This window comes from Tympanuchus pallidicinctus, unplaced genomic scaffold, assembly GCF_026119805.1.
Source record: "Tympanuchus pallidicinctus isolate F22 unplaced genomic scaffold, pur_lepc_1.0 scaffold8, whole genome shotgun sequence".
Lineage (NCBI taxonomy): Eukaryota > Metazoa > Chordata > Aves > Galliformes > Phasianidae > Tympanuchus > Tympanuchus pallidicinctus.
Window position 1 is genome coordinate 54,563,972 of NW_026294802.1, and position 26,056 is coordinate 54,590,027.

Below are 26,056 nucleotides of genomic sequence, written 5' to 3' on the forward strand. Positions count from 1 at the left end.
TTCTACAGAGCTGTGTGAAGAGTGTAGTTTTTTATTCTGAAATGCACTTGTACACTTTATTTGAAAGGTCTGAATGGATCATGAATACGTTTAAGAAATAAATGATATGTCACACGTTTTCACGCCTTGTCTGAGATGACTTTTGTGTAAGTGGGCGGTGGTAAAGGTGTGTTCTTTGTGGAGGGGGTGGGTTTTTCACCTCCTCTTTGCTGTTCTCAGCAGTCTGGTTTTAATGCAATCACAAAGAGCAGGACAACCTTCCGTTGTGCACTGTGTGCCTACTGTTACCCATATGTGATGTGGGGAGCTGAAGGCAAACTCTTCTCTGTATTTTTCCTGTGGGAAACTTGAGCCCTAAAAGGAAATGAACACAGCTAAAGGGCTGGATATCACAAGGGATTCACTTTTATTTTTAGAATTGCTCTATATTGCCATATTTGGACTGAAAGTATGCTGTATCAGTGCACTATTGTATCAAATTGCAGGTGTTTCTCTAAACCATTCATTTTATTTCCACGAATCCCTCATTTATTTGTGAGTGTTCTCTGGGTAACACTTCTGTTCTCAGCACAGCGTATCTCGTGAGAATCTAACAAGCCTGTTGCTTGGAAAGTGGCTCTCGTAGTACTTCCCTAAGGCCTCAGTACTGGGTGTAATGCTGTGTGCTAAAATCCTCTTGCATTGCTTTGGTCCAAGGCACATGCAGGGAATGTCTCTGGGTAAAAGTCAGTATTAATACTACTATCAAAAGTAATCTTGGGAAGACCATCAACCTGCACAGTAAAGAAATTTGGTGATGCGGTGTCATGCAAACATTAAAAATAGCTGCCAAGTGACCTTTCAGCATTTTAGAATGTCTGTGAAATGTGCAGATCTTATCAGAAGCACTTACCCGTGGTGTGTAACGCTGTCCTGTTTCAGACAGCTTTGGCTTTTTCTGCTCCTTGCGACTGCTGGAAGCTGTGAGCTGACCCGTTGATCTCTTCAGTGCCTTGCCTGTGCCCAGCAGCAACATGCCTTGTGCTGATCAGATCCAATTGAAGAGTGTAACGTTTGCTGACTGATGGAATCTCCAGACCCTTCTTCTCATAGTCTATATTTCTGACTGTGTGACAAAACCATTGCAAAGTTATTGGGACCTCCCTGAGTAATTGCAATGTGAAAGTGGGTTCCGTGGTGACAAGAGTGAGAGTTTTGCAGAGCTTCAGTTTTGTTTTCTTGTGAGGATGGTGTTTGAATTCAAGTTTTGTCAGCCCTGTGAGGAGGCGCTGTCAACTCCAGCTCTTCCAGGTGTTTAAAGTGTGGCTGAAGATACAGAAAACGCTTCCAATATGGCTTGGTCTCAATTTCAAGACATGGGTCAAGACTGCAGCTTCATTTGCACATCCTGGGATAATTCTCCCAGGAAGGATCATAAACATGCTGAACTTTGGAGAAAAGCACAAGCAATATGTCCTTTAAGTGTATCCATCTTAGCAGGTGGGAACCAGTGTATTTTTTTAAGGAAAGCTGATAAAGTGGATGGGCTTTTGTCTGCTAGAGTGCATCCTAGTTTCCGTAATTACTCTCATAGTTTCTTTTTGATTCAGCAGGAGAGGAAGTTTTTAGTGTAACTCCACTAATATTTTAAAGTGCGCAACAAAGGGGAAGGAGAGGTATGTTGTTAGTCTGAGCATCCACATTTTCCTGCTTTCCTTTGGAGCAGTGAACTCATGTGAGAATTTTAATCTTTATTGCGCTTGCCTCAGTTCTCATGGCTGTTTTCCATTCTGTTTTCTTTATTACTTTCTTTTTCTTCCTGTCATTCTTAGCTTTCTATTTTTCAATCTCAGTTTGTGAAGGGTGTGGGTTCAGAAGGGTTTCCTTCAGTTCCCAGTCCCCTGAAAGCATGAGAAATTGCCCATTGAGCCAATTCTCACAACAAGGTATAAAAATAGGAGTAAAGAAAAGGTTGCACAATGCAGCAGTTTGTACTAATGGAGAGATTTCAAAGCCGGTTTGAAAAGCATTTTTAAACCTTATCATTTCCGCTAATTTTTCTCTCACTAAGCTGTGTTTCAGCTGCAGGAACTAGCCTTACAGATTGCTTGAAGAGTTGCACTGAAACATAGGAGTCAAGTGCTGAACAAGTCACGCAAAGCCAGAGAGGGGCCGCTGATTATTTAGTTGTAATGACAGTGAAGTCTGTCCTGTACGTTTCCAACCAGATGCTTTTGCTTCTGCTATTAAATAAGCAAATTAAAAGGCAAGTGAATTTAAGATTATTTTCTGTAATCTATGCCATTACAGCAGAACACAGGTAACACTCTGGAAATCCAGTTGTTCACACCACAGGTGGGTGTTGGCAGTGAACAATACCTGCACTCTTGCATAGCAGGGTACTTCACTGCAGTTCAGTCTTGCAGCCTTCCAAAAAATTGGTTGTTATCAGGAAGACCTTATTCAAAAAGTTCTCAGAATTCATTTCTGAGCGTTCTGGGCTCTCTGGTAGCGTGTAGGAAAAGTCCTCTTTGATAGTGGAAAAGGGAGCCATGGTAGGCAAAGGAAACATCTGCAGACAAACAGAGGGCTTTTGTTTCTGTTTTCCTATCAACGTCCCGGCCTCTGCTTCCCATTTGGTGGTGCTCACAAACCTGTGGAGGGATCTTCTTTCCATGCTGCAGGGTCCTGAGCCCCACACACAGCTGTGCTGGTGCCAGCTCTGCTCTGAGGGATGCCACTGGTTCCCAGCCGCCACTGCTCACAGCTCTTCGAGCCCGACAGGTTGTTGTTCCAGTTTTCAAAGAATATCCAGGTCTCCATGCAGTGTGATGAAGTCTGGCTTAAGCATCTATAATAGGAACAGTTTGCAAAGTAAACTGAATGAACTGGATGAGATGATCAAAACATCTCTCTGCCGTGTTAAATGTTGACAGAGACCTTAGAAGACTCCACTGTGGGAAGGCCACCTCCTTGCTTTCCCCCTCTGAACCTGAATCTGTCCTAGATGGCACTTCAGGCTAAGCTGGACATCGTTCACAAATGCTTATGGTTACACATGGTGTGTCTGACACAGACCTAAGAAGAAGTTTCCATATCCTTGCCTGTCCTGTGCAGTACTGACAGATCCCATTAGAGCTGGCTGTTTGACGCCAGTCTTGCCCACTGATTTCAGGGCGGTCATGTGGTATTCAAATTGGATTACCATCGGGAGGAAAAGGCCTGCGTTTCCCTTTCTACTGCACTGAATTATTATGCTTTGTCAAACTCTTTTAATCTCTTCTAGGAGTTTTCACTACTTCTTGTGTAGGACTTGATGCAGACTCGCATGGTGTTTCTTCCAATTACCTTTTCAGTCTGTTGTTCAATCTTAATGTTTTTTTTAAATTGTATGCTATCTGTTATTGTGCAGCTTTCAAAGCACTTTAGACATCTGAAATTGATTGCATCTGAGAAATGTAGAGAACAAAGTTCCATCTTCCTGATGCTGAACTGCCCTGCTCCTATAGGCAGCCATGCCTGCATCTTATTATGTTTTGCTGTGTGCAGCTCTTACACGATTTTCTACTTCTGAATTGCTTAATTTTATGGAAGGAATGGAGAGTGGTTTCACTAGCTGAAGCATTTAGGAGAATGAATGAAAGAACTTAGGACGGCATTGTACAGCTGCTTACAATTGTTTGTTACCCTCTGCAGTTTAAGATAAATGAAATGTGACCAGGCAGCATTGCCTTTGGAAGACTCCAAGGGAAGGCTGCTGTCTGCATCGCAGTGTCCCGGAATGCTTTTGTGTGTGTGTGCATGTGCTTTTTCTGCCACTCGCTGACTGTTCCCAGATGTGCTTAGGTAACCAAATCTATCAAGATTGTGATCTGGAGCTGCCAGCCTGCAGGCAGTCTGTTCTGGTTGAGTAGACTGTATTTGTTAAATTTAGAACAGTGCGCAGAACACGATGTCAGTCCCTCAACTCTCAGCCCTCGCATGTAGTAATTTATTCTCTTCTGACGTGTTTTAGTTTATAGTACCTCAGTTTTTGTTTTTACTTTTTCTAATAGGAGTCTCCTCAAGACAGTGCTATCACTCGAGACATCAATCGAACGTTTCCTGCTCATGATTATTTTAAAGATACTGGAGGAGATGGTCAGGACTCCCTGTACAAAATATGCAAGGTATTCTTTACATTCTTATTCTGGTAACTAATGTTTGAAATCGTTGACAGATGTATCTTTGTTACCTGAGAAGAACGTGTAGCTATTACAGTTAGCTCACTGTCCCTTGGAGGCAGACTCTGCCTCGTTCTTCATTGCAGTTGTTTACCTGGTTATAGTGCCATTCAGATGGGCGTTCTGAAGTAGTAAGCCCTCCGGAGTCCTGAGCACTAAGCTGTTTAGTACAGAAACTTGACAGGATTCCAGATGTGTCAGCCTGGATCAAAGCTGAGGGGAGGAGGTGTGCTTCAGTTTAGAAAGTGTCATTTTTTTCCCCTGGTATCCAAAGATGAAATGTAGAGAGAGGGACACAACAGATCCTCAGCTAAAGGCTAAAATGCAGTGAGAGAGAGAAATGGGATCCATCCCTGTGGTAGCAGGAAAGCTGCTTATCCCATTTAGTGTAGTTGGATAGAGATTGAAATAGAAACCCATATGTGTGTTTGTGACAGGCCTCCCTGACCAACGCTTCTACAGTTCACTCTTACCATAGAGACAGCTGAATTGTTCTGAGTGTGACAAACATTGGCAAAATGCAGATATGAAGAGAGAACGTGAAATCCTCTAGTGCTCTTTCTTTGTGTTACTGGTGTTTCTCTTCCACAAATGACCTCCTAACATCCCTGAAGCTGTTTAAGAGTAAAAGCTCTCAGATAAGTAGCTTAATAGACTCCAGCAGTCTTGCTGCATTACTGTAACCAGGCGCTGCTACTGCTCGTCATGGTTTGATTTTCACACAGGTTATCCCCTCCTTTGAATGGCACCAGTGGCACCAATACACCTCTTGAAATTTCTTGCAGTTGTGTTCAGTGCAATATTTTGTTTTCTTTGTGCCTTTAGCTCAGATATGCTATAAAAAAGTTGGATTCCTCTTTTAGGCCTATTCTGTCTATGATGAAGAGATTGGTTACTGTCAAGGCCAATCGTTTCTTGCTGCTGTGCTGCTTTTACATGTAAGTGGTGTTTTTTTTTTTCCTCCAGTTTGTTTTAAGCTTAAGAATAAATATTGCTCCACATGTCTGGGACAGACATTGGTAACTCCTGAACAAGTGGGGTCGCAGGCTGCTTATCCACTTAAATGTTGGTCAATAATAATGTGATTTCAGGCAGAATAGTAAATTGTTTAAAACTAACTGTAGTATTCATAACAACTCTTGTCTACAGTCAGTGTTCATTTCACTGTGTTTCTGTTTCAGGACCCCTTCCAATTGAAACTCTACAGACTTGTACTCATGATCACTAGTAGGCATGGAATTTGTGTATCAGACAACTGTAAATGTTTCTGTTACAGGGTTTCAAGGTCAGATTTAAGCTTTTTAGAAGACCTTTCTATTGAAATCGGTCAGAAGTATGGTTGGTCATCACCACTGTTGTGCATACACAGAAGTAGTGTATTTGTGGCATTGGTGGGATGTCAGTTTCTTAGTGCTTTGAACATTATATGCCTTTATTTGGGCTCCTGTATTATGGGCCCTTGTGCTTTTTGGTTTTAGAGGTTATTGAAGGATAAAATAGTTTTTTATTTTGTTAAGAATATCTTTTTTAACTTAATGTTATTGGTAAAAGAGGCCTCATCAGAGTAATATCCTTTAATTGCTTGGGTGTTCAGAAGCCAGGGAGTTTGATGCTTACTGTAAATCAGAAGCAAAATGTTCAGATTTGCTCATGCTTAGGAAATATGAGAGGATTTGAAATCAGTGCCAATTATTTATAGACCATTCTTTTTTAAAACAACGTCTGCTTTTTGTCAGTGTGTGCATTGCAAGTGGCGCGGTTGCAGCTGAACAGTTCCTAAGCCTGTAGTGTTCTGAGATTTCTTCTCCCCACCTGTACCAGTGAGAACTGAGTGTGAAGGCATCTCTGCAGCTTTCAGTGGAAGGCTGGTCTTCACAGAGCATTTTCCATAATGTTGTAAAGTCAGTGGAGGATGCAGAACACAACATAAACTCAGTTCTTTTTAAGCGTCAGCCAAATAACTAATCATAAAAACCTTCTAGTTCATTGTTCCTGTTATGTGAAACATTTGCTTGATGACCAATTAGTTCTTTATTACTGTACTGAATCAGATCAAGAAGGCTGATACTTACTGATAGGAGAACTGAACACTTCTACTGAAACATACATGCTTCTGATTTGTATTGTCTTCTATCCATTTCTTGAATATCCATTGCATTAGAGAGATGTGGAGAATGAAGAATTCTTTCTTCAACAGTTAGGTATTGCCTGTGGGAATGAAGTATGCAATAAAAAGGCTGAATTTCAAATAGGTTTCTTTGAAATGAGCCTTTGGAGTACAGCTGCCAGGGAATACAGATATTGAAAAGCTTTGCAGAAATGGAGTCCATCACTACCAGCCCAGTCATGTCAGCAAAGTTTTCAGTTTTAACAAACTCCATCTGCAGATTAATAATAGAATGCTGAGGTGGGTGTTCTGGCCTTTATAGGAACAAGTGATTGGCCTGAAGTCAGACTTTACTACAGAAATATAGAAAGCTGAGTTTTTGTGTTTGGGAGAAATGTCTAAACACTGACAAGCCGTGATGAGTGTATCTTCGGTTTTTGGCAGGGAAGGGATATTGAACTTTCCTAAACCAGTGATGACTTGTGATAAATTGAGTTTTTGTTAGCAATTACTGCTCTGTCTTATTCATGGCAGCTGAAAAATAAGCTTGAAATGTAATTAATGTCATTTAAAAAGGTAAATATATAGCTAAAAATAAGGGAAAGATCCTGTTTAACATCCTCTGATGATACTGCATTTGTCTTAGTTACGTAGGTGACAGAATTAGGCTGTTGAAAATCTGTAGGATTCTGGCATGATGTGTAGCAAATACGACAAGAAGCTGCGTTGGTCTTGATGTCTGTAAGATGTATTTTTAGTTGGCTGACGGGGAAGTGGTTTATTCCACTGAATGTGAATGAAGTGCAGTATCCAACACCAGGCCTCTTTTTGTGTGTTGGTACTCTTGGCTACTTTGGAACTGGCTACGAGGGGGTTAAAAAGCGGTAACAGTTTGGCTTTTCTGCATGAGGGAGGAGACCACAGTAAGGGCAGATGGAACTGCTATGAAGGATTTAAACACGCTTTCTTCTCACAGATGCCTGAAGAGCAAGCTTTCAGTGTTCTGGTCAAAATCATGTTTGATTATGGACTCAGGGAACTTTTCAAACAAAATTTTGAAGATTTGCACTGCAAGTTCTATCAGCTGGAGCGCCTCATGCAGGTAGGGGCTCAGACTTGTGTGAAGTGAATGGATCAGGACCTGCAGTTCAAAACAGCAAAACAAGCTGTTTGTCTTACATACGAATAGTGTTTGTAGCCTCTTGGTAAAGAGGCCACACTGAAGGCTTCCTGAGAATAGAGGGTGCTGAGCAGAGTCCTGTTTGTCACCACAGGCAGCACAGTGGGTTTGAGGCCCCCCGGGGCAGCTCTCCTCCTGAGTGCCCAGCAGGCGCTCGCTGCATGCAGCTGCAGTGCCTTTGCAGGGTCAGCACAGCGCTGCCCGGGTTCCTCACTAGGATGCCAGCTCAGGAACTTGGCTTGCTGTGCATTCAATGCAGCCGCACTGAGCCCTCAGCATCCCTGGGAGGCCCTGCAGCGTGTCGGGCAGCTGCCTGTCAGCTATGGGTGGATGCTGAAACCTGCCTTTCTGCACTCCCACATTGGTTCTACCCAACTCCTGTAATACTTTGGGGTTTCAACTGCTCCTCCAATAGTGTAAATTAACTTTCTTCCTTTCTTTGTCCATTATTATTATTAGGAATACATTCCTGATCTGTATAACCACTTTCTGGACATTAGCCTTGAAGCGCACATGTATGCTTCCCAGTGGTTCCTCACACTGTTCACGGCAAAATTCCCTCTCTACATGGTCTTCCATATTATCGACTTACTCTTATGTGAGGTACGTGTTGTAACTGAAGACTCTACTGGTAACTTTTGACCCTTTCTCACCATCTTGATTCACTTCCTTGTTACAGCTGTTCTTTCAGAGCTGGGCAAGTGATACTTATTTCTATGGAGAAGTGTTACATTTTTGCAGTGGAAGAGTTCTCAGTTTTAAAGAAATGAATTAGGAATATATATATATATATAAAATATCTTATTTCACAGAGTACTGTTTAATGTAGATGTAATTCCATACAGTGCTCATGGGATGTAAATTACTTTACAAATGTGGATGAAAGATTCCAATTTTCTTCTGTTATTAAATTGTATCATACACTGATAACATTTGTGTTGGTTTGGGTTTTTTTGTTTTTTGTTTTGTTTTTGTTTAGAATGTGGATGCAAAAAGGCCATCCCATGTAGAGTAGCTCAGCTAATTTCTGTGCTGGTGATCTCACAAGCCTGGGGCCCTTTTTCCGGGAGACTTGAAGTCTCTTTGTACTTCCCAGCATATATTTAGAAAGCAAAACTATTTACTTCAAGATTTGGACAAATGCATGTTTTAAAAAAGCATATTTGGTAGCGTGTTGGTAAATAGTATAATTTGATTAGGAGCTCATTAACATATATTAAGAATTCATGTTTTGTACCAAAGCATCCGTGAGTTATCTCTTGATTTACTGGCTGATTAACATTATTCTGCATTCTCCACCAGGTCTGTAATTTTGTCTAAATTTTGGACACTGAAGGGTTTCAGCATTCATAAATCTCCTGGTCAGTTTTACCCTTTTTCTGTTATCATCTGCTGCTTACTTTGTCCATGTGCCAATGCAACTGAAGGCAGCAGATGGTATCTAGAAAATCAGTTATATTTGTTTAGAAACACATTTTAAATTCACAAATAGTAAACGTGTTCCTAGTGAATGCTGAATTTTTGTATTGCTTTAGAATAAGAGTGAAAAGAAATTCAATGGGAAAAGAAAGACAGTCTTGAAATCTGATGAGCAGTGTGTTGTGATCAGGGCAGGCACCCCTTAGGAAGCTGTATGCTACTACTGGGTGTAGGGACAGGCAGCTTAAGCAAAACACCTCTAACAAACAGTGGCAAAGTAGATGATGTGAGACTCTGTTCTAAAGTGAGTTACCTTCTTTTTTATTGCAAGAATTATCCCAACTATTGAATCCCAGAAGTTAATATATCCATGTATATATTGCTGCATTTGAGTTCAGTGTTTTCAGAAGTTGCTGTATGAAAATGGAATCATCTTGAGCTGACCAACCAGTCCTTAAAAATAAAGTGCAGCACCTTCATCATTTTGGAGTTTGGAGCTATTAAGATAGTAAAACCTGTGCTGAAACATTGGTTTGCTATCAGTAATGGCAATCCAGTGAACGTACCTTCCTAACTGAAGTCATTTAATGCAGAACCTGTTTGCACTTGTATCCTTGTTCTCATCTTTGCAGAAACTAGACTAACAACAAAATCCAACAAGTAGATTAAAAACTAGGATTGCAAATACCAAGAAATTAACTTACTTTGTCATTATTTTTCTCTCTAGGGAATAAGTGTTATCTTTAACGTTGCACTGGGATTATTAAAAGTGAGTATCCAGTTTCTAACACGGTGCTTTCTGCACCATGGTGCCTTTGTGCACAGGTAGCAAAAATTAAGATGCCTGTTAATTTTCAATTTTTTTTAAGCTAGGAGCTTCCTGTATTGCATGTGCTGTTGTCTGTCATCTTCGGTGCAGCAGAGTGCTTTTGGGGGATGGGGAGGCAGGGAAATAGAAAGCTGCAGGAATAGAAACAAATGCTATTTACAGAAGGGTAACAAATAGATAAGTTCTTGGGAGCTTTACAGAACTGTTGTTGCTATATTATCTCTGGGAATTCGGTAATTGTCCAAAATCTGCTTTGCAATTGCTGCTTTTTCTTTCCTTGTCTGCAGACTACCAAGGATGATTTGTTACTGACTGACTTCGAAGGGGCTTTGAAATTCTTCCGTGTTCAGCTGCCCAAGAGATACCGCTCAGAGGAGAATGCAAAAAAGCTGATGGAGTTGGCCTGTAACATGAAGGTAAAGATGTGGTGATAGCAACTGTGAGCACATCTTCAGTGGGTACAATTTCTGAGGCACACAGTGAAGTTTTTTAGTTTGGGGCAGTGGGAGTTATGTTTGTTCCTCTCTGATGTTATCCACTTCATATCTACATGTTAGAACAAACCCTTAAAATGGAATTTCAACCTAATGTTACAAAGTTAGTAGCTTCTGGTCAAATATACTGGAAGGTTCAAAATCTTTTTTTTTTTTTTTTCTTTTTCCCCCACTAGAATAATTCTTCTGTAGCATCAGTGTGTAATTACAGTCTTCCTAGTACATGAACTTCCGTGGCACTGAGGGGTACTAGCAGTATTCTCCATAGAACTCAAGCATTTCTTATGACATTAGTGTAGAAATTAGGAAGTAACCAGGAAGCAAGCAAGCTATATAAACATCCAGTCACTGAGGAGTAGCCACAGATCAGACATTCTGTGCTTATCTGGTCAAGATGGAGTGTAATGACTGCATTTGCCTTTCATATTTCCAGATAACTTGTTTTTCTTCCCACTCTGCCAAATCTCCCTTCATTCCCAGTGAAGTAGTTAAAGCAAACAGTGAAGACTGTGCACTGCTTCCCTGAGTGTCAGGGGGTTAAATGGAAGTTTAGGGAGAAAACGCAAACTGTGTTACTGGGCTGTGCACAGGTGCTGTGTTGCCTCTGATTGGACATTGCACATAATTGCTTTCTTTGACCTAAAATGTAAGTCCTTCGCTGTCAGTAGAAATCTCCAGCTTTGTATCTGGAAGCGCTCTTGAGCAGAAAAGGGCCTGATGTCAAAATAAATCATTTATAGGAAGGGAGAAGTAGCCTAGCTAAGGCATTGTGATTACAACAGCATTCTGCTGAAAAGGAGGTCAGTAAATGATGAGCTTGAGACAGCATTCGTTTCTTAAAGTGTTCTCTGCCCTTGAAATACTGGTGGGACTTCAGTATTCATTTCTGCCTTCTGTCACCATGGAGGCCCAAAGGCCTTGCTGACTCCTTGAGCATGGATCCTGCTAAGGCTCCAGTATCAAGAACTGGTGACAGTAGTAAATGTTCTCACGATCACCTCATTATTAGTATGCAGGGGCAACACCAGGTTAATGCACTCCTGTCTGACTGGCAGTGTGGCTTCCTCTCCTTTCAAAAGCTAACCTTTACATAGCTTGAGATTTGGTGTATGAAACCCAACAGTTAGCACAGTTCAGCCGGAGCAGAGCAGTGAAATAATCTAGTTACATGAAGTTACAGGCTGTATTGTAAGAAGGGGGTTAATATTCTGCTGAGTAAGGATCACTGCTGCAGCTGTAATAGGGCTGGACCCACTCCAGGTACATGGGCTGGATTCTCCAAAAAGACTCAGCAGAAGCACATTCAACTGAATGTTTCCGTGCAGTTCTCACTAGGGGGAGCCTAGCTACCAGGTTTCTGCTGCTCGTTCCAAGTAAGATTGTTAATGATAAGGAACAAACATAAGAGAAACTGAAGCATGTTTTCCACTGTCTGTCATTTATGCATATCAGATTTGTTTCTCAGACAAAATATGGGAATGTTTTCCTCTTAAAAAATAACTTCATATGATTTGGCTTATTGAAATAACAATAAGGATTCAGCAGCTTTTGTTACTAGTGATGTAATTTGGATGTGTACTGCTTTGCATGTGAAATGCTGTTAATGGTTTTAGCACATACTGTCACTACACTCCTGCAGCACATTGCACACCCAGCAGCTGACACCGGGGAGGGTGCTGGTCTGGATCTGATGCAGTTCTTGTGTGTTCTCTGTTCCTGTAGGACTTGAACCCTGCACAAAACACTGAATTTAATTCACTTTTCTCTCCCTTCTTAGAGACGGGAAAACTGCTTTTGCATCTGTAGTTTCTTTTAAAGTAAACACTTCAACATGATGGCAAATGCTGCTGCTAAAAAAGCAGTATTATGTATTACTCAGCATTATGTTAGGTCAGAAATTAAACACGTATGGTGGATATCAAGAGATTCAGTTTTGCTAAGCTACTGTAATATTTTGGGTATCAAACAGCTGTAAGTACCAAGGAGAACTCAGGTAGGATGCTCTTAGGAATCCCCTTCTAACACTTCTCTATATTTCACAAAAGGATGAGAGATAGGGATACTTTCGTGATTATATTGAGTGAAATAAATTTTTTTAGACCATATCCAAAGGTTTGACATTCAAGAAAAGATTGTTAGCTGTGTTTTAGAGAAGGCAGGAGTTGCCCAAAGCTCACAGCATAACCCTTTGTGAATTGTGTATCTTTTTTGTGATGTTCCGGACAGGAACTAATAGGCTGCTTTAATTTAGATTAGCCAGAAGAAGTTGAAGAAGTACGAAAAGGAATATCACACCATGAGAGAGCAGCAAGCTCAGCAGGAGGATCCAATAGAAAGATTCGAGGTAATGCTTACCCACTGTAATCTGATTTAACATGCAATACCTGCAGAAGTTTTTGGGTTTTTTTTAAGCTGTTTTGTCTTCTGACAAGTCCATGTACACATACATCCACTTACATGTTTTAAGCTGAAGAGTTTTATGTGAACTTTAACATCTGTCTGCGTGATGGGAATTATAATAGAGTGGCTTTCCCAGTACATCCACTCTCATGTTTTTCTAGCATGAAAATTTTATTTTCAGCTATTAGGAAATGAGTGTCTGTAGGAACCTCTTGGTAGGGTGTGATGGCAGAGTGGCTCTCCTACCACTGCATTCTTCAAAAACATTTCACCATCTCAACAAGGAAGAGATGAGTTATTAACGTGCGGTTTCTTCTCAAGACTAATATTTAATTTGCTTTATTTCGTATTTACTGTATGGGTAGCAGCTCTTGTTCTCATTGAATTTTGTGCAGGTGGAGTTGACTTTCAGTGTTTGAGATGTAAGCTGGACATTTGCAGTCAGGCACAGAGTGCTGTGTTTTATAGATAAACGCATAGCAAAACCTTTGTCTTGACTTTCTGTCTGCCCATAGCGTGAGAACCGGCGCCTACAAGAAGCAAACATGAGGCTTGAGCAAGAAAATGATGACCTTGCACACGAACTGGTGACCAGCAAGATTGCTCTGCGGAAGGATTTAGACAATGTAAGATGTTTTTATGCTCTGTAGTGGAGACAAAGTACTGGGGCTAATTTCTAGTGACTCCTCTCACTGTAGGTATCACTGAGTATTTTCATATTTTGTAATGTTTAATTTTCTGCTGATGGGGTGATAAATCCCATATTCTTTGTTCCTAGAAGAATGTATTTTCACTTGTGTCTTGCCTCCAGCACATACTGTCTTTGGTTAGGGATTGCCTTTGGTTTTTTTTATGCGACTACTGGGCTTCTTGTAGTCCTGTCAGGACAACAGGTTGAGCAGATGCAGGTCATCACATTACGTGGAGTGGAGAAGCACCAGTACAGGGTGTCTGATATGCTGCAAAATGTGGAACAGTTGATATGGGTGGGTTAGGATTCTTTGCTCCATGCCTGCAGAACAATGATATATAGACTTGTGTCAGATACCCACAGGAAACAGGACCAGCATCTGAAATATGGAATCTTCTGAAAAGCATTCAGCCTGGAAAGAGAAGACAGGTTCTAAGCCTGGACTTGATTAGTTACTTTCTTCTCTATGTTCTTTCTATATTGAAAGAAAGTATAGCAGGAGCTAAGTCAAGTCTTCAAATTGTTACAAAAATACCAGCATGGATTCTGTGTTGTGTTTTTCTTCAACTGGTATTCAGATGAGTATGAGCTCACAGAAGACAGGCTTTTGATACCTAATAAATTTGAAATTCTGAGTCTGTCTGGCTCTCAGTAGGATCAGATCTTCAGATACCTATTAGGCAATTCTAGAAAAGGGTTTGGCTTGTTGAAATCTGCCCACGTGAACTCATCATTGGTTGTTTTCCATATCAGCAGAGCTCTCAGAAAGAGGTTTCAGATTTACTTTTTTGTATTGATTTTTTTTTTAAGCTTGCTCTGCATTCCCTTCATTACACAGCGATGTCTTGGAGATTTTTTTAGGATATGCTTTTCACGTTATGTGCAAAGGCACTGGCATTTGTAAAGCACCTGATAGGCTGGGCCACATTTAGTCCATCTGCTTGGGGAGATGAGGAAAAAAGTTCAAGTCCTTATGTTTGCTGTTCTCATTGTGTGCCAAGATAAGGGTGCTTTTGAAATCTGAAAGAAAAATAACTTTAAAAATCATGTTGTGCAGGAGTTGACAGGCTTAAAAATGTTTCAGCTTATCTGCTTCCAGAGAACACAAGGTTTCCCATGGTCTCCTGGAAGCTGGCTGTTGGAAACATACTCCTTGTAAATGGTGATGCTAATGGATGAAGTTGCTTTTAATGAAGTTTGTTTTATGACTTTCAGGTTTGTTACATCTACTGCTCTATAATGTTAAAAATGAGTGAAACATAGATGTTCCATGTGGGGCTTTCAAAAAGCATTCTTATGTTCACTTCCTATTACCTGTGCTTTTTCACTCTGTTGGAGATAGCTCATGGAAGGCTGTGCAGGATGCCCACTGGTTGCTCTCAGAAGGTGGACTGCAGCAAAAAAACAAACCAAACCAAAACAAAGTAGTGCAGAAGTTTTTGTATCTGTTACTAACTGTTGTTTGGGGCTGCTCTAGCCCATATAAACCAGTTGTGCTTTTATTCCTTTAAATAGAGAGCTAAGAGAGAAAAAAACTGAGTAAGTCTTTGAGATACACCGGTGGATATGTAACACTCATGCCTTCAAAGGTGGTAAACGATGTTGGTAGCATTCAGGTTATCCCCCAGGAGGAGATAGGTAGGTTTGATCCTATGTTGGAACCCTGATTAATTCTTCTAATTGGAAGCTGCAATGGTAAGTTTCATTCTACTGGCCAGATGTCCTGAAAGAAAAGTACCAAAGGAGATTGCTTGTACACCTTTTCTAATAATTTCATAGTGTCTCTGAAGTCTTGCAGCCTAAAAGATCAAAGCAAAGCATTTGGAAATACGAGAATTTCCTTAATAACCTTTGCACTAGACCAGAAAATAGGCTTCATTTTTCTGCTATTGCTAGAGTCCCATATCCCAGTTTCCTTTAGCTTTAAAACAGCTTAAAAACCATGTATAATGAAAAGATGTTCTCTTTGCCTTTGCCATCTGTTTTAAAGGATCAGCAGGACTTTAAGGGACTAAAATTCACTGTTTGATTTTCTTCCTTTGAAGGGAAATGGTACAGCTACTTTCTGAACATTCTATATATCAGTTGAGTTATTGATCTATTTTTATGTTGAATTCATACACCTATTGGGAAGTACTGAGTTGCTGTGTGTTAGACAGGAAAAGCTGTCTTACTTTGCAAAGCAGCTTATGAACAGCCCAAGATTTTACAGCTATGCACATTTATTCTTTAAAAAAAAAAAAAAAAAAGTAGTAAGAAAAGATTGTGTGCTTTCTGGTGGGACATTCTTTTCTTAAAGGAGGAATCTGACCTAACATTACTTTTATTAGCAACAAGAAGAGACTTCTTTTAATAAGAATGAGAGGACAGTGTTCTTGGCTGTGTCCTACTGGAGTTTCCACCCATTGCTGCCAACCAGCATCCGCACAACAAGGAAGCTTCTCTTCAGTGCTGTGCTTTGCTCTGTGTTCCAGGCAGAGGAAAAGGCAGATGCTCTGAATAAGGAACTGCTAATGACCAAGCAGAAATTGATTGATGCAGAAGAAGAAAAGAGGCGCCTGGAAGAAGAATCAGCTCAGGTTAGGGGCACTTCTGTCATTTTCAGATTTCTGTGCAGTGCAGATATGGGAAAAAAAAGTGACAAGTGTAGGAAGAGCTTAATGTTCTAAGTGCTGCTTGTGCCTCCTCTGTAGTGTAAAGAGCGTCAGCAAAACAGAATTCTTTCCTGTCAGGTGCTTCACAGGATAGTGAATTTTTTACTTGAAATTGTGAAGGCACAGACTGTGCCAGAGATTGCTGCACAAAGAGGCAGGACAGAACTTCAGCTGTCAGTACATTTAATACTTCCTTCTCTAAACTAGTCAATTTTCTAGCAAAGAGAGCCACCGAAGTCCAGCTTTTCCCTGTTTGCACATAGCTGAGATAGACCTTTGTTCCCTGGAGAGTCTTGCTATGTGCAAAAGGTATTGAGGTTAAGGACAAGGAGGAAGTACCATATGCTTATTTCTCAGACTGTACAAATATATAAACTTTTTTTTTTCCACAGCTGAAGGAAATGTGTCGTAGGGAACTAGATAAAGCTGAGTCAGAGATCAAAAAGAACAGCTCCATAATTGGTGACTACAAACAGGTAAGCACAACTTCATGATTACATGTTCTGCAGTCAAATTGCAATCTCAGGCATCCTAGGAGATTTGTGTCATTCCTTTGAGGAGACATTTTAGCTATTTTAAGCAGGAAGCTGGCACTTGTATTTGCTGAGATCATGATGGCCAGCTCTGTTTACTTTTAACACAGGTGTTGATAGATCACCAGTTTCACGGCCTCAGTGACAGCCCAGCATTGTTCATATGGGCTCTTGTATAGCTCAATTTTACTTCATTGCAAAGCTTTCCCATCTTCAGTTCTTCCATCAGATGGTAATTGCATGTAACAAGAGAGAAAGATGCCTTTTTCATTTTAGAGATTTTACTTTGGAATTCAAGCACCTGATCATCAGGTATCAAAGGACTAAACCGATGAGTCTTTTTAATGGAAACCTTCACAATGTTCTTAAGTCACACGGGTCTTGAGGAACTGACTCCAAAAAACAAACAAACAAAAAGCACTGCTGCTTTTGGGGTTGTGGCTGGTGCCTTTGTCCCAAAGGACTCATGCTTTCTCTAACCGTTTTGGATTCTTTTAGCAAGACCAAACTTATGTGACCACTTCCTATGGACATAGAAGAATATGTATAGAATGACACAACTTAATGTAGTATCCCAATTTTCCTATTTTCTCAGAGCCATAAAACTGTCCATGTTAATACTCCTGTAGCATTTATTTATGCTTTAGCATTCATCTGGGATAAAAATTACATTTCTAAATAGTCTGGTACATAACTTTGCTTTTCAGATTTGTTCCCAGCTGAGTGAGCGACTGGAAAAGCAACAAACAGCAAATAAGGCTGAAATTGAAAAAATACGGGTAAGAGAACAGATAGGATCAGTCTACAACATTTAAATCTCTTAGCAAAATCATAACAGAAAGCACATAATTAGTCATCGCAAAAATGATGGTTGAAAGAGCATTCCTTCATGACTTACAGTTTTGGAAAGATTGTAGGAGGGATGGCTGGTGTTCATCTCTCCCTTGTTATATTGCCTACATTCTCATGCTTGGCAGTAATATGTTTTAATTGTTCTGAGGGGGTCTTATTTTCTTCTGGAGGAGATTTTTTTGGCTGTCTTTTACACAGCCCATTATCTGAGCCAGGCAGTCTTACCAAAACTACAGCAGTGTTTCTAGAGTCCACAGACCTGGGGGCGGCCGGAGCTCCTGCTTGGCTGTGCTCCCTGGCAGTTCAGAGTTTGCAGATCATTAGCAGTCCCTCTCACATGGTGCTGTGCTGCCAGAGCAGAGGCACAGAAAGGCTGTGCGCAGCACTCTGGTACAGGCATTCACAATCAGGTATTTACTCTAGCAAAAAGTGGATGACTGCGAACACTGCCGGGAGTTCTTCAATAAAGAAGGCCGTGTGAAGGTTGCAAGCTCAGCCAAGGATGGTTCGGATGATGACACGGACGAGGAGAAGGAAACGCTGAAAAACCAGCTGAGGGAGATGGAGCTTGAGCTGGCCCAGACCAAACTGCAGCTTGTGGAAGCAGAATGTAAAATACAGGTAATACTTTGGGGTTCGTTCTACAGTGTATGTGGTGTGTCTGCATCCCTAGAAAAGTGTGTTTGTTTTAAGAGTTTGGAACAGATCCTGTTGGTTGAAACTGTAACTTGCTGTTTCCTGTCTGACTTACTTAACCATCCCTGGGTCTGAAACTTAGTGTATGCACATAAAATAATTCAAATTACATGAACTGTATTTACCAACCAGCTCCTTACAGCTTCCAGACATCTGCGTGGCTGCAGTGCAGAACTTACTGATATTCTGCAACTTCCTGGAAGAAATCCAAATTCTGACAAAGGACTGAATCATGCAGTTCTTTATCTCACAATCGACATTAAACCAACAGCTAACATGTGACAAATGTTAGACATGTTTCTTAAAACATGACTGGAAAGCACTCCAGGTACTTGAGGTATTTATGGAAAATATGACAATGTTCTTGTAGCCCAAAAATGCAATGTCAGTGCTTCTCCCCAGAAACTTAAAAGTTAGTTTGGAGGAAGTCCACTTCCTTTAGGAATACCTCCTTCTCAGATAGGAAAGAATTAAAGACCTTGCATGTACTAAAGGAAGCTGAATGTTTCACTGAGGGCAATGACACAGGCTTGCTTTGGAGTTTGAAGCTTTTTTCTACTTTTTTCTTTCATCGCCTGTTGTGCTCCTTTCAATTTAAGACTCACTTCTGTGATAGCGAAGAAATTGTAGATGTCCTACAGCCTTCTTAGTTCAACTCCTGTTGTGCTGTGAATACATACCAAGTTATAGAAATCACTCTTCTGTTTGCAGGATTTGGAACACCATTTGGGTCTGGCATTGAATGAAGTACAAGCTGCAAAGAAAACATGGTTCAACAGAACAATAAGCTCTATAAAGACAGTGACTGGAGTCCAAGGAAAAGAGACTTGTTGAAATGCAGTTCTGTCAAACACACCTTCTTAACACAACACCTTTTGTTGCCTTCCTTGGCCAGATGTTTAATTCTGTGACACGAGAGGACCAGAATGTAAATACAATAGAAATACAGCATGTCGGGATGTCAATAGGTCAGTGATAAAAAGGATGGAAACACAAAAATGGCTTTATTGCTAGACATGGGATCTTCATACTACTGATATTTAACAGGTGATGTAGCTAGATTGAAGCTCTTCAGAGAAACACTCCATTCTGCGGTCTGGCTGGAGGCTTTTCACAGACTAGGTACGAGAACTTACCAAACCCTAATTGTTAAGTTTACATACGATAGGTTTTTTTACAGTTATAACCTTTTTTAATATTTTATTTGAAAGGAAAAGTGTCACTAAAGGAATTATAAAAAAAAAAAGAGGAAAAAAAAAAAAAGAAAAACAAAGCAAAAAAAGAAGAAAAAAAAGACAACTACCAAGAACTACATCAGTGCCAGAAAGCAGTCCCCAGAGGTAGGATATAGAGAGTAGGAGGTGAAGTTTCGTTTTTGAATGGGGATGATTTCAGCATTCCTGTCAGCGCAGCCCCACTTTGTTTCAGTTAGACGCAGCATCCATCTCTGTGTTTGGCATTTCTTTCTGTTACTAATCAATTCTATGCAACTCTGAGCTTTTTTTTTTTTTTTTTTTGTATTTGCCAAACAAATTTGCAACCTGAGGCTCAGGGCCTTGGCTGAATGCTAGACGAGAATAATCAGAATTCTTGGCGAAGTTCTGCTTCACTTCTGTGTCATATTGTTTGATCCACATATCAACAGCGTTAAAAATCCCCAGCTAACAAGGACTGCTCATGTGGATGGTCTGACATTTAATTGAGTCTTTTTGTTTGTTTTTTGTCACTTTTTTTTGTTCTGTTCTTCCGTTGTTTTTACCCGCCTGTAGCAGGCCTTCTGTGAAGCTCTGAGAAAGCTTCCAGGATTTAGTTTTGCACATAGGTATGAATGGGACAAAGAAACAATAAACTGAGATATATATGAGGCAAAAATCACTGCGTGAGTGTAGCTGCGAGCATCTATAGCTGTCCAACTGGCTTCCCTGGTAACGCGTTCAGAGGTTGTGTAGGTCATTTTCCATGCTCGATGCAGTTGCACTAATAGGTGCTAAACATGCTTGGATTGCTTATTCTTTGGATTGTCTGAGTTCTCACCAGAAAGCTGTAGAATGGAGTTTTGCACCTTGTATTTTTTTTTTTTTTAATTTATAATGGTTTGTGTTATGCTGAAGTATCTATTGCATCAGTGGATAAATTTCGTGTGCAGTGTGAGTATAAGCTGGTAACAATAAGAGGCACTGGTTTGTATATAAAGATATTTGGTTTATTTTGTATTTCTACCTTTTTCTTGTTTACTGTACTAATGCTAGCTAATGTACTCTGTAACTACAGAATAGAACATGCTATGTCCAAGCTTTTTTTCCTTAACTGCATACATTATCTCTATTGTTTAATACCAAAAACAAAACAAAACTTGTAACTCCATCAATATGAAATGCGTGGACATTGTGGTAGCATAGTTGCAGTGTGTATACTTTATGAATTGAAATATAAACAAGTAAAATTGTATAACTACTTCCTTGTTTCATTTCATTTTAACAAATCCATTAAATATTTTGCAATACAAAACCAATTCTCTTCCTAAAATAGAAGCGTTAGGATCTGCAAGCTTCTGTCAGACCAAAACTATATTTGTGCTGCAAAGGACTTTGCTAAAAAAGACTTCATATTCTTGGTGTTGCCAACATTGCTTTATATAATAAAATGTAGGTTTTGCTTTGAAAAAAGAAACTGCTAAAATGACCTTGTGCAGCTTGAGGCTTGTGACTCAGTATTTCTCAAATATGTCCAATTTAGAACATTTTTTTCCATGACCCTCCAAATTCCGCTTGGATCTGCAAAATAAACGCAGCCTAGCTCTACTTATCATCATCAGTAACATAGATTCTGTGGGGTGAAGTGTCATTCACGTCATCTTCACTAGAAGCTTGTAGTCACAGCTGAACTGGGTTTAGCTGTGCAACTGGATGAATGCTCTAATTGGGTCACAGTGCAGATCAGGCTCCCCCAACTGTGTGTGTTCTGCAAAGAGATAACAAGGAGTAAAAATGTATTTTTGTCACCAAAGTGACTAAAGGTGACTCTGAAAGCAGCCTTACTCTGGGAGGCTGTTATCATGCTGTCATTTTTCTACCCATACTTTTCCTGTAAGAGAATGGCATTATAAGGTTTCGTGTCGTTTTTACTGCTTTGTCTTTCACAGGCTGGAGCACCTTGGTAATTCCAGCTCTGCAGTTTCTCAATAATCACAACTTCTGGAGAAAGTTTGAAGGCGAATAAAGGCAAGATGGGAGGGGGAGAAGCAACCAAAGCAGTTCATTTGTCCATTTGTCTTTCCCAAAGGGAGTGGGAAATTGTGTGTGCTTTCCACTTTGCCCCAGAACCGTGCTGCTTAAAAGAAGGAAAAGTTGCTTTGTTCCACTAAGTAAACATTGCCTCAAAACTGTGCGCTGCGTATACTCATCATTTCAGTGTGGTGGTGGAACAAACGTAACAAAAAGCTTTATAACATTTTCTAAGAAATATTTTGTAGTCAGTTTCCAGTTGTGGATAATTTTAGATATCTTTCTGAAAGACATTACTCACAAATAAATATTACCAGCATAGTTCAACTCTGACTCCATCTAAGGTATCTGCAACTAAGAAAAACAGATCGTCTGCTGAGAGGCATGTCTTTTGAAGCTCAATTACACGTGAAATATAAGGAAGCAGATCATTTTTAAGATGAGAAAGATGAATTTACAGGTACTCAAGCCTTTGAATGAGCAAGGTGGAAAAAAACAACACAAATCACATTGACTCAAAGTTGCCATAGGCAGGAGTATGTCACAGATCTGTAAGCAAAGAAGAATGAGTTTGTTAGCATTTTTTGCTGTAATAAGATGTTATCTCCTGTAGTTAATTATCTCTCTGTTCGCATATGCTCTCAGCTGGTTTTGTGCACTGAACTCAAAATGAATGCCACACTGCCTGCTGAAGCTTATATATCTTTCTGAAGAGCCTGGTGTGCTCTGGGCTGCTGCTTGCGAATGCTTTGTGCTGGATCGCTGAGGTCCTGGGCTCTCTGGCACTGATCCTCTATGGTTACAATCTCCTTTTAGTTTCTGAGATTTTCCTTCTTGGTTGTGCAGGGTCTTCGGATGGAAGCGAATGTTCCAGCTCTATCAAAACTTCACCTTTAAGTGTTGCTGGTAAGCCTTCCTGCAATTTATGTAACCACCTCCTTGACTTTTTTTAGCTGCCCTTCTTATCCGTGGCAGTAATATAAAGTTCCTGCTATCAAGAGGAGGATTTTGTTCCATCTGTTCAGCAGTTTGGCTCACGCTCATCCAGCCTAACTTTAGACACTTCAGAAGGGGCCTTTCTGGAGGGCTTAATGGGATGGCATGGCTCGGTGTGCTGAGGGCATAGGGCTGTGCTGGGCTGTGCCTGAGCAAGGGGAGTAACGTGCACTGCCTGCCTGGAGGTCCTTAAATGAAATAATAAAATGAAGCATCAGTTGACACAGCAAGGATTGTTTTCTGGTTTAGATTGCCCTCCTTTTTCACTGTGCAGTACTGTCTTCGTTACCCAAGACCCCCGAAGATTCTGCATACAAAACCCTTTAGGATTTTACCAGATTTTACAGCTATGTGTCCATACTGAGTTGGAGGAGTGAGGATTTGGTTTTGCTGCCTTTCTGCATGCTAATGAAACAAAGCACTAATCGTGTGTTCCTGCACTCCAGGTTTTGTGAGGGCACAGGGCTGCAGCCCGCTCACAGCGCTGGGGACGCGCGCACTGTGCGAGCAATGCGCGACTGCTGCTAAGGGAGCATGGAGTATTTGATGCCTGGCTGGGCGTAATGTTGACAGTCGAGGGTTTTCTTGCAGTGGCGTTGGGTCTTGCAGAAGACGAGATAAACAGAACTGAACCGACTTAAAGATTTCACACACGGCAGACTTCTGTGATCAAGTGACTTATGAAGGGACTGCGAGAGCCCCAGCCTCTACGCTGCCACGCGGGAACGGCATGGCGCTTCGCTTCCGCCCAAGGAGCGGGGGCGGTGCCCGCGCGTCGCACAGCGCTTTCTGATAGGTCGATGCGCTGATTGGCGGCAGAAGCAGCCAGTGAGAGGCAGTGGCTCGTGGCGAAGCGTCGGCTATGGAACACTCTGACGGCGCCATGTTGTTAGCAGGAGGCTATGCGGTGAGCCGAGGGGCTGCGAAGGAGGGCGGCAGGCCGGGAAGCAGCTGGGTCCGGCCTGTGGGAAGGTGGAGCTGAGGGTTGGTGCAATGAAGGGCGGTGCACTGCTAGGAGTTGCTGGGCCAGCCCGGGAGCTGAGGTGAGCGGCGGCCTTTGAGCGCGTTTGTTGTGCCGGCGAGTCTCATCCCCAAATGGCGCCGGTGGTGGCCGTGGAGCCCCTCAGCAGGCAGCGCTCCGTGACCTTCCCTATCATTGCGGCACTAAGTGCTGGTGAACGGAGAGCACCGGTGTGTGGGAAAACAGCAGAGGCCTGCAAGAAGGTATTAGTTGCTGCGGAGTGAAGTACCTTCTATTCTATCCAGAATATCTATATTTACTTCTATCTTAACTGGTTTTCACATTCTGCAGACAGTGCTTTGGGCCCTTAGGCCTGAGGAAGGTGGTGGGCCCCGCTCCGGCTGCTGGGAGCCGTGGTTGTGCCAGCATGTCGGGTAGGGTCAGGTTTGCTCCTTTCTTGCACCAGCTGAGAGGTGAAATGAGGAGTGGAAAGCTTGGCAATAGGATGTGAGAACTGGTGAAGCACCGTGCACACAAACTGCTTGATCTGCAGTGTGATGGATGGCTGCCTGCACGGGGAGACCTGCGCAAGGAGGGGCAGCGCCAGCACTCCTGGTGCCTCCTCCCTGGTAGAGGTTCTGCTGTGCCAGCTGTGTTCTGTTGTAAAGGAGGCTGGAGTCATGAAAAATGCACTCCTGTTGGTCTTAGAATAGTTGACATAATGTTTGTATGGACAAAGCTGTTTCTGTGCAGAAGCTAATTTTATATAGAAAAAAAATTTGTAGCCTGTGTGTTTATCACCTAATGCATAAGAATGCATATACGTGGGGTGAAAACTACTGTAAATAGAAAATCTCTGATTTCTAACCTGGAGGTAATGGGAGGAGAATGTGATTTATCAGATCTCCTCTTGAGAACCGCAGCAGAGTGCTAACCAATTCTGTGAAATTATTTTTGTTTTTAATGGAGCAATTATATCACGAGATTTGCCCCGAATTGGCATAGATTAAATTACTGCAGATGGTTCTGTAAAAATCCTGGACCATTCAAGACTTCTAAAGAGCAGCGTTAAATAACAAGATTTGTAACAGAAATAAGCTTTGTAAAATTATCGTTTAATGCTAAATTAAAAGTTCTCCATACTTGCAGGGAGCTACAATCTGTTTTTACAGAATTCAGCAATTAAGCAATTCGGGCAGTGAATGGATCTGTCAGGATGCCAAACAGCATCCAGCCAGAGATGCGGATTTCAAGGTAATGCTTCTGCTTGTGCTGCTTTATCCTTACAGCACATGTTATCGAGTCATATTAATTCTGCGTACATCAGAGAAGAAGTAAAGAAGGAAAATTAAAGCTCAGGTACTTAGGCTGTACTTAATTTTTTTTTTTTCCCTTAGAACACTCAGATCTGCGCTGAGTTTTTGTTTCTCTAATGATTAACTCCACAAGTCCTAAGCCTTAAGCGTTACTGAAAAGCACGCTCTGTGATGAACGTGTTTCTATCTTAAACTGTTCAGGGTGCAGATTTACAGTGTGATAGAACGGATGTAATGATTAGACTGCACCAAAAGGTCCTTCTCACCTGCTGGTTCCTGCTGGCATTCTGGTGACAGCACTTGCACCAGGCATACCAATGCTAGCGTAAGAGAGGGGATGAAATTACAGCCTGCCTGATGATGAGTTGTTATGGAATCAAATCCTCAGTCTGCAGCAGCAGAGACAGAGTTTTTATGTGTGCTTAGGCTCTTCTCATTCCAGTTGGATTAATGCAAGCATCTTAAGATGATTTTGCAGTTAAGACATTGTGGAGAACTATTCTTGCAAGACTTCTTTTTGCTGTAGATAAGGCTCTTCTGTGAACTACTTAAACTGTAGCGTGCCAGGAGCTTGATGTTCTGTAAGTAGGTGATCCAGAAAAGGTGCTGGCAGGTCTTAGCACAAATGCTAGGGGATGTGCTGCTAGGAGAAGGGAGTACCATAGGCTCTGTCCTAAAAAGCACTCAGAGCTAGATGTACCCTACTCGTGACAATGCTTCACTCTGAACCAAACGCGGGTTCTAGATATGCTTTGTTATTATGTGTGCATGGTTTTCCCTTTCATTGGGGTGGAAGAAAGAGGAGCATATCCTGGTGTTCTGGATCGATGTTCTCTTTCAGATGCAGACGCCAGCATCAGAGCATTTTGCTCTCAAATACAAGTTGTTGTAGGCTATTAGAATAATGACTTCATTGATTTGCTAGCAGTTGGTTCTTTCGAAATGAATAGGGGTTAGTTCAGACCAGCTCTAAAAATGAGTAACATCGGCTGCACTGATGTTGCTTGGTCCAGGCTGGGCAGTGCTTCGAGGAGCTGTGCTACTGGCGAGGCCATGGCTGCCATAGGCTGTGGGAGGGGATCAGGGGCAGAGCTGCCACAGGCAAGAACCAACTGCACTGGTACAGCTGGGCCAGGAAGATGAGTTTGTGCTGGAAAATGGCTTTCAGCATGCAGACCCTTCTCAGTAAGTTTTATAGACATTGCTTATTTCAATGAACTGTTGAAATCGTTAAGCCTGGAGATTTCTGAGGAATCTGAGGAAACTAGATGCCCAGCGTTAGCAAAGACCTCTCGTTTCCTTTTAGTAAATCCAACTGCAGTCTGTGAGGTACATGAAGCAGCTAGCAGAGTAAGATGCTCCATGTTTTTCTCCTGTGGGCTTTTGTTCTGGAAGTTGTGTTATGCCCTTGTATGAAAGGATCTGAAAGGACAAAACAAAATCAGACTGAAGTATATATGAAATCAATCTGCGGGATGTATTTGTAGTACAGCTTGAACTTG

General features: G+C 41.4%; 2 protein-coding genes across 5 annotated transcripts in view; one reads left to right on the forward strand and one right to left on the reverse strand.

The window, feature by feature from the left end:
• RABGAP1 (RAB GTPase activating protein 1) overlaps positions 1–19,356 on the forward strand; it is a 59,107-nt gene extending 39,751 nt beyond the window's left edge. For 3 of the 4 annotated variants that reach the window (XM_052668131.1, XM_052668133.1, XM_052668132.1), the window contains exons 14-26: positions 4,035–4,148; positions 5,066–5,140; positions 7,286–7,411; positions 7,949–8,092; positions 9,636–9,677; positions 10,025–10,153; positions 12,483–12,575; positions 13,147–13,257; positions 15,797–15,901; positions 16,369–16,452; positions 17,217–17,288; positions 17,785–17,982; positions 18,769–19,356. In XM_052668131.1, coding sequence (XP_052524091.1) covers positions 4,035–4,148; positions 5,066–5,140; positions 7,286–7,411; positions 7,949–8,092; positions 9,636–9,677; positions 10,025–10,153; positions 12,483–12,575; positions 13,147–13,257; positions 15,797–15,901; positions 16,369–16,452; positions 17,217–17,288; positions 17,785–17,982; positions 18,769–18,891 — 1,416 coding nt within the window. In that variant the 3' untranslated portion in view covers positions 18,892–19,356. The other variant, XM_052668134.1, reaches the window with a different exon arrangement.
• Positions 19,357–20,120: 764 nt separating this feature from the next.
• Positions 20,121–26,056, reverse strand: part of STRBP (spermatid perinuclear RNA binding protein) — a 72,290-nt gene continuing 66,354 nt past the window's right edge. The window contains exon 19 of the mRNA XM_052668149.1: positions 20,121–21,018. The gene's annotated coding sequence lies outside the window, so the exon portion shown is untranslated. The remainder of the gene's footprint in view (positions 21,019–26,056) is intronic.